This window comes from Oculina patagonica, chromosome 2 (assembly GCF_052425735.1).
Source record: "Oculina patagonica isolate OP01 chromosome 2, crgOcupat, whole genome shotgun sequence".
Lineage (NCBI taxonomy): Eukaryota > Metazoa > Cnidaria > Anthozoa > Scleractinia > Oculinidae > Oculina > Oculina patagonica.
The window spans coordinates 37002379-37020598 of NC_135759.1; the positions used below are offsets into that span (position 1 = coordinate 37002379).

The window sequence follows — 18220 nt, forward strand, 5'->3', positions numbered from 1 at the left end:
AATTAAAAGATTTGAATAATGAAGAAATAAAAGGCAGTTTCTATGAACCCGAACTATTGAAAGCAAAACAAGAAGTATTTCAGTATTGATAAAGTCATTCGGAGGGATTATAAGAAGAAACAAGCTTTAGTAAAGTGGAAAGGATATAGTGATGATTTTAATAGTTGGATACCAATGAAGGATTTGAAAGATATATATGAGGAGGCAAAATCAATTATCAAGTATTACACATGCAAATAAAAATATTAAGTATAATATTTTTATAAATCAGTATTTGATTACAAAAAATATTTTAAGACATACACTCATTTTAAAAAAACATTGAATTTATCAACAACTAATTTTTCATCCAATTGATCTTCATTATAAAAAAAGGTATCAATATTTATAATACTACAGCCGTTATCAAAAAGCATTTCGACAATATCTAAATTAAACAAATTTGATATTACGTAATTAGTATCTTTATAATTATCAAAATATGCTTCAATATAATCAGCCCATGGGTTAGCACCACCATCCATAACAACTACACTCTTTGGCTGATTAAATACCATGTGCTTGAAATTAAATTCATCTTCTAAGATTTTAGCAATTATTTTAATATCATTCGATCTATCATTTTTATCCGAGGTTAAACCGATTATAAATCTTTTATCATTCATATATATATATATTACAAAGAGATTTTATTTTTATATGGTTTTATGCGTTTTTTCCTTAAGGGCGATATCAAAGAACACATATAATGATTTTAAATTATATTTTAAATTAGTATGAATATTACTGATATAACTTTTAGTAAAAAACGCATAAAACCATATAAAAATTTCTAAAGTATATATATATATAAATGGTTGAATTTTCTTATGACCTTGGATAAGAAGTATTTAATTATTAATAATATGATAACAGTGGGAACCAAATCTGATTTTTGCATATGAAAAGGCAAGCAGTAATAAAAGAGTTGATTTTAAACGCACTGAATTTTTAAAAAAGAGTATAAGAGATTTTTTTATTTTGATTAAAGGGTTTAGCAAGGGTTGGTTCTGTGATTTGATTCTAAGATTTAGTTCTATTTTTGATTCTATTTTTTGAATCCATTTTTCAAATCCATTTTTGGATCCAGTTTTAAATCCATTTTTGGATCCAGTTTTAAATCCATTTTTGGATCCAATTTTAAATCCATTTTTGGATCCAGTTTTAGAAGATAATTCACAACAGATATTCAGTACAAGAGATTTACCATGATAATAACAACAGCATAAAAACTCGGCTTGTTGAAAAGCACTGTATCCAAAATTTTGAAAAAGAGTATAAGAAGTTTTTTTTATTTTGAACCTAGGGTTGAGTTAGGGTTGGTTTTTGCTCCGCTTGGATCCAGTGTTGATTACAGTTTTGGAGTCATTTTTAAAAATCAGGCCTATTTTTCAGTTTTGTTTCTAGTGCTGACAGGTGCCATCGAGCAAAGCTCTCTTCCCACCAAGCACCTGTGCGATTACTCGCTTTTTTCATCCCCGGCTCGACTCCGTCTCACTGCCAAAAAAGCTATCGCGTATTGCCAGCACTGTATTCAAGATTTAATTTCCAGATTAGAATTCAGGCCAGTAAAAAAATAAAAAAGATTATAAGAATGTTTTCAGGCTTGTGTCAGTTGTTAAGATAAGGAGCAAATATAATATTTTATTATATTTGATCATAAGTTTCATGCATTTTATAAATAAAATACTATGAAACGCTCCGCTTGTAATCCAGGTTAGGTCCAGCGCAAAAATTCAGTTTTAGATCAAGCGCAAAAATTCAGCACTGGAAGTAGTATGTACTAAATCTCTGTGGCAAAAATTTTTGCCTCAGAGTGTAGTACATTACTACTAGCTTCAACTGTAATTGACCTACATGTATTCCTTGAAGAAAAGCAAAACAAGGGAAATTGTTTCTCAACCTTAATATTCTAGTGATGTTAGGGCAGTTAAGCTACTAAGGAATATAGAAATGTACCACAGTGACTGTTTATTTACATGAAGTTTTGTTCTTGTGGCAGGGTGTAAGTAGTGAGAACAGCAAAACATCACCTTGGACACAGATTGCAAAATACAAACTTATGGTTGAGGAAGAATTAGCTAAACTTGAAGGGTATGAAATTAAATAAAATCAAAGACATCTGTTAAATATATTTTTTTTTTTTTGTCAGTGGTATTTGTAACAGCTATATTTTCTTTGTCACCTTTATTTTTCAGATTAAACTATGTCATTGTTCGACCAGCAATCATTTATGGGTTGGCTGACCGACAAGGACTAAGTAAGTTAAAGTTTATTATTTTAAGATATTTTAAAAACGAATTTGTGAAAAGATTTGGCCAAAGGGCTGCCTGGTGTGTAATTGTTAAGCCATGACACATCTTACCATGTTATGTGGAGGGGAGGGAGGGGAGGGGAGCCAAATTAGGGGGATTAATAGGTAATTTAATTGCCCCCCCCCCCCACTAGGATTTGGTAGATTGTGCTAGCATAATTTTTGGCATAATTGGAGCTAAAAAGCATAATTTGTGAAACGAGCACTGCCACGGCATAATTAGCGATTTTTAGTAATTTTTGGAGCATAAATTCATAAAAATTAGTAAATATGGTGTACTTTCTACAGAAATAAATGAAATTTAGGTAGTTTGTTCTTGCAATACGTGTTTTAGCTATACAATTGTAATTGTTAAGTCGTTGGAGGCATTTTACAAACGGTTCAGAGATGCGAGCAGCTAATTTGGACAGCTGACGGCTGTGAAAAACTGCCATAAAACACAAATAAATTTACAACAACAGTTTATTTGAAAAACATCATAATTTGGTGTCGTTATTGCGCACCTCTATGTACAGAATCTACGCCATTTTTTGAGCATAATTTCGGAAATCAGGAGCATAATTTGGGAATTCTGGCTTAATTTTGGCATAATTTGGCAAAATTTTGAGCACTGCTAGTAGCATAATATGTTACTTTTAGGAGCACAATCTACCAAAGCCTACCCCCTCACCCACCCCTTGCTTTCTTTCCTTTCCTCTTCCTACTACTTAAATTTTTCCACCTATAATAATATTATTGTCCCCTTCACTCTGTTCTCATTGGAATTTAATCAGCTTATAGTTATTGGACTGTTTTCAACAAAGATGTTTCATTTTCTTAATTTCCAGCCCCAAGGTTGATTATTGGTGCTGTCTATAAACAAATGGAAGAGAAAATGAAGGTAACTACAATCACTTGAAGTTTCAAATAGATCTATGAATATCTTTTGATGGCGTAAAACCAAGTATACATGTGTGTGTACCAAAATTCTCCTTAATTTGATGTACTGCTTGCTTGTTGCCTACAGAGTAGAGTACTCAGTTTCCTTGCTAGCTTTCTGTGGGAGGCGCGGTGGTCTAATGGTTAGTGCGCCGGACTCCGGAGCGAGCGTTCCGGGTTCGAGCCCTGGCCGGGGTCACTGTGTTGTGTTCTTGGGCAAGACACTTTACTCTCATAGTGCTTCTCTCCACCCAGGTGTATAAATGGGTACCGGCGATATAATGCTGGGGGGGTTCCCTGCGATGGACTAGCATCCCATCCAGGGGGGAGTAGAAATACTCCTAGCTGCTTAATGCTAAGGAAACCGGGATAAGCTCCGGCAGTATGCGCCACTTTGGCTCGAAGCTGACCTCTCCTCCTCTCTCTTTCTGTATAGCTGGTAAAAGAGATTTTTTTAAACCATGTATTAACTTATTAACAGCATTTATATGGATCTACTCCTGAACTGGAAATGGACTCGTCAGTTTTAAGTTTGTTTTTTTTAATTTAGCTGCTGTGGACCAAGGACCTGAAGATGAGCACTGTTCATGTGACTGATGTGTGTCGTGCGCTGTGGCACCTAACCAGCCATGGCAACAGTGGGGATGTGTTCAACTTGGCAGACAAAAGTGATTCCAGTAAGGCTCTTTACTGAATTTTATAAAGGGGCAGACCATGAACGTAATGGCGCTCCTGACAAAATCTTATTGCCGTAACCGTTCATCAGTAGGATACCTAAAATGCGTGCAATTCCACAATTGGTTTTGGCTCCATTAAATCCTATACCAATTGCAGAACATTTTAGGAAGAGCCACCCACGATGTGAGCACAGTTCAATACCAACAAGACAAAATAAAGTAATTTAAGAAAAATAAAGTAGTCAAATACAGTGAAACAGCCACATATATGTCCAGTGCAATTTAAATTTTGATTGATTGGTGTTGAAATTGCACATCTTATTTTAAAAAACAACCTTCTTTTTTTCAGCTCAAGGAAGTATTACAAACTTTGTGTGTGACATATTTGGAATTCAACATGACTACTTTGGTACTGTGTTGTCCAATATGGCACGGGTGAGTCCTACATGTTTTCCAGGTACCAGAGGTTTTCTCGTCAGGACCACTCAACGGAACGTTTCGGTGAATATCTGTTTGGAAGGCCTACAGGAGGACAAAACGAAGCTGTTCCGCAGAAAAGCTGTTCTTCATGCACTTTCCAGCTGGATGAGAAAAAAACATTGGAACCATCTGGCTGGCTTTTTTTTAATCAGCAGTTTTCTTGCTTTATAAAGTATATATAACATGTAAAATTTCATGAAAATCTAATGACTCCTTCGTTAGAAATCGTGCGTTTTCTCAGCCAGCTGGGAAGTGCATGAAGAACAGCTTATCTGTGGAACAGCTTTGTTTTGACCCCGTTTTGTCCTCCTGGGCCTATAATCGCCTACGATTTGCGGATTAAAGTGTGATGAAAATCTGAAGATTTCTACAGCTCAAACTTTCGTGCCATGGGGAAAGTAATGCCTTCTGTTTTCGGAGAGAAAAAAAATGTCGTTTTAAGCATAATAAAAAGGCCAGCTACGATTTTCGAAAACGCAACAACGGCTCGAAAATTCGAGTAATAATATTTCTCTCCCTAAAATTTTTTGAAGTTTGAACGTTCAGCTAAGTTACACGTTTCTAAGCGTCAAAAAATAAGGCTTTAAAACGCACAAATAGGACACTCATAACGTAAAAACGGTACTGTTCCGACAACTATAGTAAAATGTTCTCGCTGGGTGCCCCTGTCTCTTTTTTATTGGTCAATCAAATTCGAGCCGTGGAGGGGCTAAAACCATGATAAATTGTTATTCTTATTAACATTGTAGTTCATAATGCTCTGCCTCGAGTGGATCCCTGTGCACTCTTTTTGCCGGTCACCCCAATTTTGGAGAGAAAAGGTTGTTTGCAGAAGAAGCAACCGTAGATGTTCCAAAACATAAATACTAGGGGATACGCCTTAAACTGTAATTGAATTATTTTCAGAACTTGACTTACATATTATTTTCTTTAGTTGAACATGGCCAGTACTGTTGAAGATTCTAATGAAAAACACTTAGCACCTTGGTCAGCTGCTTGTGACAGGGATGGTATTCAGACTACCCCTCTTAGTCCTTATTTGGATCAGGTAGGTCAAGTTGCACTTCATTATGATAAATTATAATGTATTAATTTCTAACTTGTTCTGAAGCGAAATATCTAAATATTAAAGTCGTTCTTTAGTTTCCAGTGCAGCCCTGCAGTTGAATATAAGAAGGCGTGCTTTTGAATTTGCTTGCCAAAAGAAGAATCAAAAGCCCTCTGGGCTTAGTGTCTCGTGTCACTTTTTAGAATTTATTTAAAAAAGAGATCGCTTTTCACGTCTATTTATTGCTTGCAAAGATATCAAAAATTGAAAAGCGTGTATGTAACATAAAAAAACAAAATTCAAAGTACACTTCAGCATCTGGCCGTTGATCAGTTATAGGACTCCAATAACAGCAGAAAAAGATGACAGACAGATACTTAGCTGTGGAAAAACGCTTTATTGCACTGGTTCACTAAGCATACATTCTACTGTATACTATCATGACTTCTATGTGCTTTCTTCACGCTATATGCATGAGATATCGCTTTGGGTGTTTATTCGTGAACGCTTAGCCTGTTAAGTGATAATGACATGCGAGTGGTGATGATTTTGTTAATTCTTATAACCTCTTCTCCTGATTTAGTATTGATATTGTGAGGAGAAATTTGGTTTTGGTCACTCTTGAGCCGGTCTTAATGTTTTTGTAACGCCAAAGCTACAACGCAGCGGCTGAAGAACGTGTAAATTACAGTCATTTTCTTCGCTATTTTCGGCCGGCCCGCGCTTAGACTCTGGCCTGCTTATTGGATGAAATCTACTGAATGAAATATTCTGCTAGGTTCTGCCTAATAGAAAACATTCGATCTTGCTTGACACGTGATTCCGCGCGAACGTACGCAATAAACTATGTAGTAGTGTTTAACTCGCACCAATCTCACTTTTAAAGAGAGACTTTAACTTCTACACAGAGCTTACTATGCTGTACCATAACTGGTCATAACTTTAAAATTGTTGGGTATTCAATCGACTAACGATTTAAACGATTCAAACCTTTTGTTCAAACGTCATGTGCTATGTGTGCAAGATTAATTTTGACATTCAATCCCGAACCGCCAACTAATTGCTTAGATTACAATCCCTCTTTAACCCCGATACAATCTGTTGCCGCGGCTAAATTTAAAAAAAGTTGTCTACACAAAGATAAGAACAATGCTTACAGATCGAACAACTGATATTTACATCGTCTTCTCTTTCAGCAACATTTTTACCATTAGGTATACTAGTTACGTTGATATAAAAGCTATATCTGCTATATTCCACGACTGTAATCTCTATAAATACAGTTGTAACAGTAAATATCCTGTTGAAACCTCCACCATTTTCCTACGCGTTGTAAGCAGAAATGATTTTCAACTACTTTCCAAAACTCTCAAGATAAAATAATAGATATCAAATGAAAGCACGCTATTCTTTAAAACATGTTTTAAATTGGCAAAGTGAAGCTGTTATTCTGATACATCTCACAATTGCACAAATTAAAACTTTACAAGCGACCACAAGACAAGACACTCCAAAGAGATTTTAGAGCTTCATGTTAAAAACTGCTTTTCTCGCTCAATTTAAGTTGCGGTATACTAGCGTTATATGCACAACAACGACAACGAAAAATTTACAGGCAGGTCCGTCTAATGACATCTTGTTGATTATTAGACACTTCTGCTTTTCAGATCCGTTCTAAAACTCATCAATATAATTTCTCTCTTTCGGTTAGTACATTGTATTATGCGTTTGTAATAACCTGGTGTATTTCATTATTCTTCTACGCGTTTTCTGCTTGAGTTACAATGAATTTCATTGATTTTCAGTACAATCTTGTCGGCAAAGGTTAGAATGTTATTTTAAGAACGTAAAACTTGTCTGTATTTTTCTTGATAACTGCTGGCTGCAGCTCAAATATATCCAAAATTAAAGCGTACAGCTAATTTAAAGAAAAAAAATGCGTCACATCTACGTGTATTCCTCTTTAGAGCTTCATTCATGCACTGAAAATGCTGTTGTTGTCGTCTACAAAAGTTGTGTTCGTAGCGTGGAATTCACAGCAGGATATATGAAGCTACATGTAGTGCCTCTTGACTCAGGTCAACCTTCGGGTCAAAAAAATAAAAAAAAAAAAACAATGTATGTTTTGCGCTTTAGATTGACATTTCTGCTCTTCAATCCTAAGAAAACTCATCAAATATAATTTCCCTCTTTCGGTCATACATTAAGTTCTACCTTTACCTCAGAGCCGAGTGTAAACTAGGCTTTGCAAATCGAAAGTGTAAATGTTTCTCTCGATGAATCAGAACCGCCTGAAAAAAGAAAGGCAAAAAAGTACGACTCCAGACTGGCAGAGTTCTTTTATTGAAATGTGGGAAAAAGTATGAAACAGCACAACGCAAGATTTGAACAAACAAACGCCACAGTTGACATTTTTAAAGATTTGGCATCAAAATAATTGTCTTTATCTAATCGTTTATCGTCTGTTATTAAATTGTTGTTATTCATGCCACAAAGGTCACCCCTTTCAATACAAAGTTGTGCAAAAGTCACGTAGCAATCATAGTCTTTTTTAGGATGCTCGTTTTTTGTTCAACCTTTTTCAACGCAATTCTCCAACGAACTTTGAACATGCCAAATGCTCGTTCCACTACAGATCGTAGCGCACCGAACTTTAGGTTTAAAAACTTTCGCTGCTCCTGAGTCAGGCGTCCTCTGTCCAGGTAGGGTTTCACTAGCCAGTTCGTTAGCGGATAGACACTGTTGCCAGCTAAAAGGGGCCTTATTTCTGTTCCATTTTTATTGTCTGTTGGACCACTTAAAATTTGCTCGTTTGCTGCAAGTTCAGAAAAAAACGTCATCTCTTTTTAGCGTGCCTGTATTTTTACATAATAAGCCCTTTACAATAAATACTCCTAACTTACTGTTTGATAAACCAGCGCGTTAGTTGCGACCTTTGTAAAGAAACATTATCTGTTCGTTGATATGAAATTCCGGCGGCATTCGATCACAAAACAAATGTTGACATGGCGGGAAAATTCCGCGGTCCCGACATGGCGGGAAAAATATTGACATGGCGGGAAAATTCGGCGGCCTCAGAAAGCAAACACGCATGGAATGCAGTTCTCCCCCTGTAGAATTATCTCGTGTCGTCATGACAACGTCGTCATGACGACACGAGACAAAAAGGAAATACATGGCATATGCGCCTGTATCAACCATGCATCACTCTTTTTTAAGTGTACATTTCTTGAAGCTTTTCATTTAAGTATTTGCTTTTATACTTCACTCTTTCGAAGCATAGACCTGTATCTAGACTGCTAGTCGCTTAATGCTACGGAAACTGGGATAAGCTCCGGTGGTATTGGACACTGACAAGATTCAGACTTACCCCAAAACCAACAAGTGTATTATATTATGTATTTTTAACAGGAACTTCTGTATGACAATCACTTGTGTATAAATGGATCAAAGCTTGAAGAATTAGGTTTTACCTATAATTATCCTGAACTTACTGTGGAAGCGCTTAGAGAGGTGAGCTGCTTTTATTTTTTCCTCCTCAAATATATCCTGATCGTTTCTACAATATACAGTAGTTCATGGCTTTTAGATCGAATTGACGCCTCCAGTGATAATAGAACAGCATCTTAATTGTTTCTTTAACTGATTTTCTAGGTTCTTGACGATTATGTACAGGCAAGGCTATTTCCTCCTTCTCTGGCTCAGCCGAGATGATGTCCCGGAGCAGGACGCTGATCTTAACCCTCTGTTAGTCCACTTGAGAATGGCATAGAAAGAAATCAAGAGAATTTTTACAGTTTAGGTTCGCTAATTGCGTCATCTCGAATTCGAAATAAACCTTAAAAGAGCTCAGTGCGTCACGGACGACGCTTCTAGAAAAAAGTGGTCACTTTTTCAAGTTTGCCGTTCATTATTCATCTAAAACTTTCTTTGTCTTTTTTCTGTTGTATTGTTACTTCTTGGTGTTTTGAGATTTCCTTCAATTTGAAAAAAATCGGAAGAATAACACTACTGTGTGGATACAAAAAAAGGCTTTTTTGCAGTCGAGGTAACAGGCGACGTTTTCGCCAATTTCTCGTTGAAGTTTCCGAGCGGTTTCCGACTGTTTTCGGCAAGTCAGAACTGAGAAGAGATACTTTTTAAGACAGTCTCCATGACTAAGTCAAGATCTCAGGAACAGTTTTATTGACTGCGAGGTCTTTGAGTATACGTGTCAAGTATTTTTATTTGAATGGGCAACGAAATCTCAGCAAAATTATCAAATTTTTGCGGAATGGATTAAGGCATTTGACGTTTATCTTCTCAAGAAGGTCGAATTAAACCTTAATTTCTGTGCGACCGACACAAATTTGTAATGCTTATTTAATTTTACTGACTCTCGGATAATTTTTTTTCTAGCTTTCAAGGCAATTAATTTATTTCTAATATTGTTATTTTCGACAAACTCGCCTCAGATTGTTCGATGTACCGGGTGTGGTTTCACGGACTACAACAAAATTACAAATACGCGGTGAATAAAGAAAATAAAAAGAATACTTTTTCCCTTTGAATTAATTCTTTTTTTCTATCGCCAAGCCGCTTTAGCAAACTAGATCATTAAATATCGTGCGCCGGTTCACGTGACATCCCTGAAACTTTTCCATCAGCCCTGACCAGATTTACCCAGGTGGAGTATGTTTCAGATGATGACTGCATTTAGTTAATGGCTCTTTCCTTCTTAGAAACCTGTGAACAAACTCCTTGTATACTTTTTCTTGACGTTAGCCTTATTTTTTTCAGTTTGTCTGTAATTGCGCAAAGTTTTGCTTGAGAAATTTAGCAATAATATAACCGGAATTTGCCCTTCGGGGAACAGTTGTCAGGATACAAGAGTTATAAGAATTTTATTGTGCAAATACGTTTAGCTATAATGGTGGGTTGTCACAGGTCAAACTTATAAGAACTCAGTAAGTGAAGGCGTGAGTATCCACTAGGTAAATCACTATGCGTAACTATGCTGTGCGGTGGCGTAGTTTATTCTTTGTACAATCGGGGCGAATGAGTTTCGCTTTACTGCGGTTATCAATCACGCGACCTTCAGAGCAAACATTCTAGACCAAAAAAATGGGTTTTGGTGGATGTCACTCATTTCCACCTAGAGCTTCGCCGAAACGAGCGAAACGAAACAAAATTACCGAAACAAGCAAAACCCATTGCCATCACTGACAGCTAACTGTAAACGGGCTAGCCTGAGCGTTTTTCAGGCTAACTGGACTTGTGGAGTAACAGTTCTATTCAGGGTCTTACCATAGTGCAGGCACCTGGCTAACCTTGCACTCCGGTTAGCCTGAATATCGCTCAGGTTTAGCCGAATAACACTTCCGTTGGCTCAAAGGGTTAATGAAAATGACTTTGCTTCATGTTTCGTTGATTTTGTTTAATTTTGCTCGTTTCGGTGGCTTCGTTTCGATTTTTTGAGGGGATTTTAGTACATCAATCCATTTCAGTCTCGACTTTCCGCTCCGAAATGAAGATCGCGTGACTTAGCTCGCGTGACTACTATTTTAGAAAGAGCCATGTGATCTAGTCACGTGTTTTCCAGGAAAGCATAATCCCCGCAAATGATCCCCGCAAATATTTGCACGCACTTCGGGAGATTAGTTTGCGTCGAAGATTCGGTCCTGAAACGCTTAAAGAACGACGACCAGCAGCTAAAATGGGGATGACCAAATGCCATGCTGTTACTTCCATCACTATCGGTGTTCTGCAGCTCGTTTTGGCTGTAGGCTTGATAATTGCTTCGTTTATTTTTGCGAGTTATGGCTCCATGAATACCTCGCAGACGCCATACTGGGGTGGATTCCCGGTGAGTATGTTGCTTACTGCAAAGATTGTTTGCTTTGAAAAATAGTCTACAGCGAGGTTTAAATTTATTTCGAGGCAGCTCTTTAATTGACAAGTGCTTTCTTAATGCAACAGTTGCTTGAATTGTTTTTGTAACAAAGTTGATAATAGCGAACTTATTATTTCAGATTTTTATAATAGTTAGATGGAACACTTTTTCCGGGTTCTTCGCGCAAATCGTGCACTCGTTTATAAATTGCATTGTATATAATTTAGAGCTCCACGGACCAGTAGTTTAATTGTTTGCCAAGACCATAGAAAACTCATAAACACTGTAAAGATGAGCTAAGATGGTAAACACGATTCCATGTTGTAAAAGGATGAATAAGTGTTTTCTTCAACAAGACTCCGAAAAGCCTTCTCGAGATTTTTTTTGTGGCTACGTGCGTATGCGCAGCGTAGCCATTATGTAGAAGAAACCAACCATTGGACTTCCCATTGAATTGCACTGCCTAGCACTCAAAAGCATGAGTCAACAAAACTTATTGGTGTTTTACTTCTGACCATTTTAATACTGTTTTGGAAACCGATCAAAATCAATTTTTCAATGGAACTTTCAAGAGCCACTTGTTTCATCAAGCTTGAGCAATAAGGAACAAAGACTCAAGGTACGAGATTGAGAAGAAACTGTAACGCTCTTAAGCAGTGATACCTTTAATTTACAATTTAACTACTTATTTTAATTTTTAGTTCCTGATCACTGGGGCATTCGGAATTGCTGCAGGCATCACAAAGAATCAGTGCTGTGTAAGTTATATGAATCATTGTTATATTGTTTGGTTCCAGAAAATATCCATACCCCTTACCGTCGTACGTAAGTTTTTGGTTTGCACCCCTTACCCCTCAGGAATCTTTGTTTTTTCATAACAACATATGTAGGTAATTCATACTTCGGGTCAATCATGTGTCGCTTTAATTTTTTTCATGTTTCTTTACCTTCTGGAAGAGAAGCTGCCTGTGAACCCTGTCCTCCCCTCAGAAATCTCTGAGTATAACCCCACCCCCCTCAGAATTTCCAGTGACCTTCCAGGAGGGTTTTATTAGGTCCTGGGGATAAAGAAGGTGTTGTTAGAGTGTTCTCCCTAGGACTTTGGGAAGGCCAGGGGGTATTCTGACTGTGATTTTCAAATGTCAAAACCTGATTTGCGGAACTTGTTCCCCCACGTTACTATCACTTTTCTGTCTCTTTTCCAGAGTAAGAAATGAACTTATTAACTTTGCGCCAGGCTTTGAGAAGCTTTTTGTTTCTGTTCCGAGCAACCCAAGTCAACTGAGTTCACCATTCTTTCCACGAACACGGGAATTTCGTTTAGTATCCCGGGTATGACACCTTGAAGTTCCTTTGTGGTTTCTGTGACAATTTGACAAAGATAGCCGTCCAACAAAATGAATGGGTCACAGGTTTGAACATATTAATGCGAGAGTAAATCACTTTTATAATCGTATTAATGGAGAGAGAACTTTGTCAAAATAAAAACCATCCAGTTTCATTGACTTAATTAAGTGATTTCTTATTTTCTTAATAGGAATTCTCAGTTTCAGATTTCAAATAAAGGTTACGTTGTATTTAATCTTCAATTTTAAGCCAGGCGGCAACGATTTTCCTGTGAATCAAGCTAGGCAGCCCGCCTGGCCTTAAATACCTAGGGAGAACACTGCTCTAAGGAGTAAGTCTTAAAGTAAGTCTAAGCTGGGGGGAGGGGGTACTCCCGTAAATTTCAGATAGGGGTGTGCCATGAATGTTCTTAAACCCTGACCCTATTTAAGGATAAAGAAAGCGAAAATTGATCCCCTTTTAAGTCCCAAAACCGAAAAATGACACCCTATTCAAGGGGAGGAGAAGCATTCCGTGACGACCCAAATAACAGCTAACCGCACAGGGCAAAACACAAATGTTTATAAAATCACTTTACTAATTCTTTAATAGAACGTTCAGTTTTAAAGTACTTTTTTTTTTCGTTTAGCTGGGTGTTTATTTTAGCTGATAGAATTTAGGTACTCTATCTAAGGATTACACCGGGAACACAAAGCCAAAAGGAAAAAAATGATACCCTATTTAAGGACCGAGAACCTCAAAAACCATACCCTATCCTGCGGCACATACCTATATAGCCCACTGATGGGAGTACCCCTCCTGGGATCTAAGCACTACAGTATTTTTTTTATTTTTTGGCCAGATGGAACGTCCAGTATAGTATCATTAGTAATTGGCACTGTACTGCATAACTAGCTAGTGCCAGTCCTAAACCATATGCTGAAACGAAAATTTCAGTTTAACTTCTTACCTTCCCTTAAAAGGTTTGGATATGGATATCTCAGCTGGCACCACAAGTCACTGTTGTCCTTTTAAACACAAAATTATAAGTCTTGATGAAAAACAATTGTCACAGTTGAATTTTGTGTAGCCATGATCACAGCATATGTCTTCTGGAAAGATTTTGTAAGGAATTTTACATAGTCCTGATTTATTCCTTTCAGATGGTTACATTTTTGGTGCTGAACATTATCATGACCATTACAACGGCAGCTGCATCTATTGTTGTCACTGTTGCCCTGGCATTCTGGAATGGTGCAGTTAATGCCTCAAACTGTAGGACTGTGCATAACACTTGCGTTTGTGATACAGGAAATCCTTATGATACTGAGACTTATAACAGTACGTTTTAATTTTTATTATTAAGTTTATCTAGATAGGTTATGTCAGTAATCCAAGGTTGAGGTCTTGACAAGTCACTTTATGGCCACCCTTCCAAAGGGGTAGCCTTCTCGTAATGCTGCATGTTTCTGAGAATTGATGTCCCCTAGCCAGCAGCTTTAAATGTCGCTGTTTGTTTTCCTGCTATTAAATGTTCCTGTGTCACCAGTATTCAGGGTCATGTCCCTTGTCGCTTTTACCCCTTGGAAGGTCTCTGTAATGCTCAACACCACTTAACAATTATTTTTAAGTGGAAATTATTACTGGTTGAGGTTTTCCTGATATCCAAATCTATCAAGTTAAGGCTGATTCAGGTATTTATTGTTATAACCCTTTGATCTTGAGTCTCCTGGATACTACAAAATCAAATCCTATAATTGCTTTATATAGTTATAATTTATAGTCATTGCTGCCAAAAAAAAGATGTGAACACATCTCACTGAGTGATTCAGTTGTGAGTGAAATCAGTTTAGTCCTTGCACTGAATTGAGATTGATATATACCGTAAAGTTCCGTGTATAAGCCGCACCTGTAAGATAAGCCGCACCCCTGATATGGAAACTCAAATTTCGAAGAAAAACAAAATAGAGACAAAAAAGTTTGAAGTTCAAGTGAAGTGCTATTGGTAAATAAACAAACAAGGGCAAACAAGCACGGTTTCAAAACACTGACACGGAGGTTGTTGCAAAGTTTAATATGATTTAAGTCTTACGAAAGCAAAATTTCACTTGTCATACCTCTTTTTTAGTTTGAATTCACAATATCTTAAACTTGAGATGCTCTCTTGATATCATTTTTACAAGATAATCACTTCTAAACACTCGAGAACACTCAATGAAATTCGTACGCGAATGAATGCTTAGTAGCCAAGCTTTGAAATGAAGAGAGGAGTCTGGGCATGAAAACAAACATGGCGGCTCTTTCTTTCGGTTTGGCTCTCGGAAGAAACAACCTTTTTAAGATTTTTGGAGACTGCTACCCACAACAGGATAAAAACTTCATGCAGAATAGGAGTCTGATAATCCAAAAAATAAATCGCTGTGAAGGTCAATAAAAAAGTGAAGTGGTCGGGCATTTTTTTGTCTTGTGAGTACTTGCGGCTATCTTGGCGGAAAGAGATGCCTTGAAGTGACCGGCAGGCGTCACTGCAAACAGCTTTGCAGAGGAAAGAAAAGGCAGTGAACAACAACAAAGTTTATGGGTTGTTATATGTTTATTCAGTGATGTTTTGAAAAGTTTTTTATGAATACTAATTAGGCCTTTGGGAACTCCAACCAGAGATGTTTCCGTAGATAAGCCGCACCCCCGATTTTTCACCAAAATTTTGAGGAAAAAGGTGCGGCTTATACACGGAACTTTACGGTAACTGGAAATTTTTCCCCAACAGCTTGCGCTGTTATTGGCTATGTGACATCAAACAATAAAACTGTTTTCTGCCAAATGTCTCTGTGGGGGCAACATTGCAAAATCTATTACAACTAGTGTTTTTCTCTTAGTCTAATGTTTTGCTATATAACAAATCTGGTCCCTGCATGCGTGGGAAACCAGTTAATTTCCACCTCAGGAAGCATTGATATTCTCAGGCAATAAAATTAACTGTTTCCCTTGCATGAGACCAGTCATTACGGTGATTCCAGTGAATTGCATTGCCCATCCTTTAGGGTGTGTTTAGAGCTTTTTGGGTATACAAGCCATATTGCACATAAAAACCATTGCCTAGCTGCAAGTTAGCATATCAGATTGAACGTTTACCAGTAGTCAGCCATTGTCATGACACATCATATGGATATTTCTTTTGTTTTAATTAAAACAAAACTTCATTTCTTATTTCTGGACACATATTTAACCACAGAAGCATTAGTCATTAGTCACTTATTCTTGTATTTTATACTTGTTATCTATTCCAGTTAGCAACTGCGATTATCTGGATACCGTCACAGTCGCTTTGCTTGCAGTCTTAATTTTCTGCTATTGTTGTGCTGGTTTGGCCTTTGCTGGATCCATTTTGGGTTGCGCTGCAACTTGTTGTGCCCCACCGGTAAGTGAAGTATTTTCCTGTATGATTCACTTAGTTTAGTGCACTTATTGTGCAAACAGCATAAATTTTGAGCACACTGAACTTCACTTGAATGCCAAATCACTAATTGCAATCTGTAGTCACTCCAAGACCCCTCTGTGCCAAAAAACACCCAGATATGCCAAAAAGCCCCATGATGGTTTAAATGCATTGCTTTTGGTTTAGGTTTCATGATTTTGTCCTGTGTTTGCCAGGGAAGGGATACGACCTTAATGGAAATGAGCCCTTCTTTAGGCCAAGTGGGATTCTTTATTTACTCAGATTTGAAAATTCCTTCGACTGATGATTTAGAATGGAAATCGTAGTGATATTCCATACATGAAAGGATAGCTATATTTATTTTCCTTTCATCTCCCCCTTTTTTAGTTCATCCTTTATCATTCTCGCCCCTTTTCTGTCTGGTTCCGAACCCCACCCCACCCACGTCCCCTGTCCCTAGCAACGCAACAGTGAAATACAAGCAAACTTTGCCAGTGAAAGATTTTACATCAGTCTTAACCAAACGATGCCATGTGGGTTGTTGTCTCATATTTAATGTTTCAAATCCATTTGATCATCATTGCACTTTTATACAAATTGCTTCTTACAGGATGCACCCACAGTGATCATAGCACAACCACAAATGGTTGCGCCTGGGGTCATGGTCACACATTCATCCATGCAGGCAGGATACCCCCCAGTTGCTGCTGGATACCCTCCAGGTGCTTATGGACAGCCTATGTTTGCAGAGCAAACAGCGTCAACTCATGACAAGGCTCCTTTGGTGGTGTGAACAAGCTGATCTAGCTGTTGACACACCTGGTCCGTGGCCTCAGTGTTTGTATTTTTGCTTATCAATTAAGTGTAGTTTGCAGTGCATTGTTGCTGTTAAATTTGTGCAGTCATAAAGAAATGATGCTTTTTTCACGGTAGAAGGAAAACGAATTTCTTTTTTGAGAAAAAAAATACACTGGTCAAAGGGTTCTGATATTTTTGATAGCATGATTATTTCAAAGATATGGCTATTTCAAAAAAAAGTTGTTAATGAGAGCTTTAAGCCTATGCAAAAAGGCCATGTGGCGGAATGGGTAGAATAAGAGGAGCATGCTACAATTAAACACGCAAACTTCAGCCAAACTTTATTAAAACCCCAAGCCTCTCACAATAAGAAAGAAAAAAGCCTTAACAAAAACAAAAGATCGCTTGAGGGTTGAAACAAGTACTTCCATGTGTAAAACATAGCCTTGTTGATTTCTTTTCCCTCTCTATGCAAAATTTTAATGAATACCAAGGATGTTTCAATTAACCCAAAATTTTTGGACAATTTAGTCGGAATGTCCTTGCACTTTTCAGGGGATTTTACAACAGTGTCTCCGACTGGTTGGCCTGTGAAATTTGAAACCATCCTCAGACTACCATTTGGTCCTGTGGTGTGAGCTTGACCCTTGGATCCGACAACATTTTTTTAAATAACCGTATAGAGATTAGGGAAATATGTCATTTATTTTTTGTTGAAAATCAAAGTCATTTGGGACTTCAATTGTGTGTTTGCTTTTTTTTTCTTTTTTGTTGTCACCGTTGTGGTCAAATTGTCATTTTCAATGTCTCATTTCTGTTTAATAAGTCATATGCAACTTTGTTTTATTTCCAGTGTATACACTGTTGCAGTATTTTTGTACAATGTACAGTCATTGACAAATAATTATATGTAAACAATCTTTTTTTAGTTTATTATTACTTGTGATATCTATATAATTTACATAGTGTTAATATATGAAATAGTTGAGTTTTAGTGAAGTTGCCTCCTAGAGATAAAGTAAAATAGAAATCTCTAAAGAAATTTCGTGTGACTGTGTAGCGCATATAACTAGTGAATTTAAAATGATAATTAAAATGAAAAATGAAAAATGCGCTTGATGGTAGTATATTGTTTCCATACGTTTCGGGGCTACTGCCCCTTCTTCAGTGGAAAATGTGAAATGCCATCTAACTGAAATCAGCACGCGCGCGTGATCAAAGTATTTGAAAATTTACAAATCAAAACGTACGCCACAAACGCGCATGGAAAGGAAGCGTTTTGAGGCAAAGCTGATTTTCCGGCACAAGACCC

The 18220-nt window shown here is 37.2% G+C and overlaps 2 protein-coding genes across 3 annotated transcripts in view; both read left to right on the top strand.

Annotated features, from left to right (window-relative positions):
- LOC144644557 (putative dTDP-glucose 4,6-dehydratase) overlaps positions 1-10188 on the top strand; it is a 32896-nt gene extending 22708 nt beyond the window's left edge. Inside the window, exons 8-15 of one of the 2 annotated variants that reach the window (XM_078504072.1) lie at positions 2042-2133; positions 2238-2299; positions 3181-3233; positions 3822-3948; positions 4298-4383; positions 5363-5476; positions 8888-8989; positions 9131-10186. In XM_078504072.1, the coding sequence (XP_078360198.1) occupies positions 2042-2133; positions 2238-2299; positions 3181-3233; positions 3822-3948; positions 4298-4383; positions 5363-5476; positions 8888-8989; positions 9131-9190 (696 nt within the window). In that variant the 3' untranslated portion in view covers positions 9191-10186. Of the gene's footprint in view, positions 1-2041; positions 2134-2237; positions 2300-3180; positions 3234-3821; positions 3949-4297; positions 4384-5362; positions 5477-8887; positions 8990-9130 lie in introns of both variants that reach the window. The other variant, XM_078504073.1, reaches the window with a different exon arrangement.
- An 838-nt stretch (positions 10189-11026) lies between these two features.
- On the top strand, positions 11027-17633 carry LOC144644558 (uncharacterized). Its single transcript, XM_078504074.1, has 5 exons — positions 11027-11321; positions 12050-12106; positions 13838-14015; positions 15962-16092; positions 16721-17633. Exons 1-5 carry the CDS (start codon positions 11172-11174, stop codon positions 16901-16903), a joined length of 699 nt encoding a protein of 232 aa, XP_078360200.1. The 5' UTR covers positions 11027-11171; the 3' UTR covers positions 16904-17633.
- Positions 17634-18220: the final 587 nt, after the last annotated feature.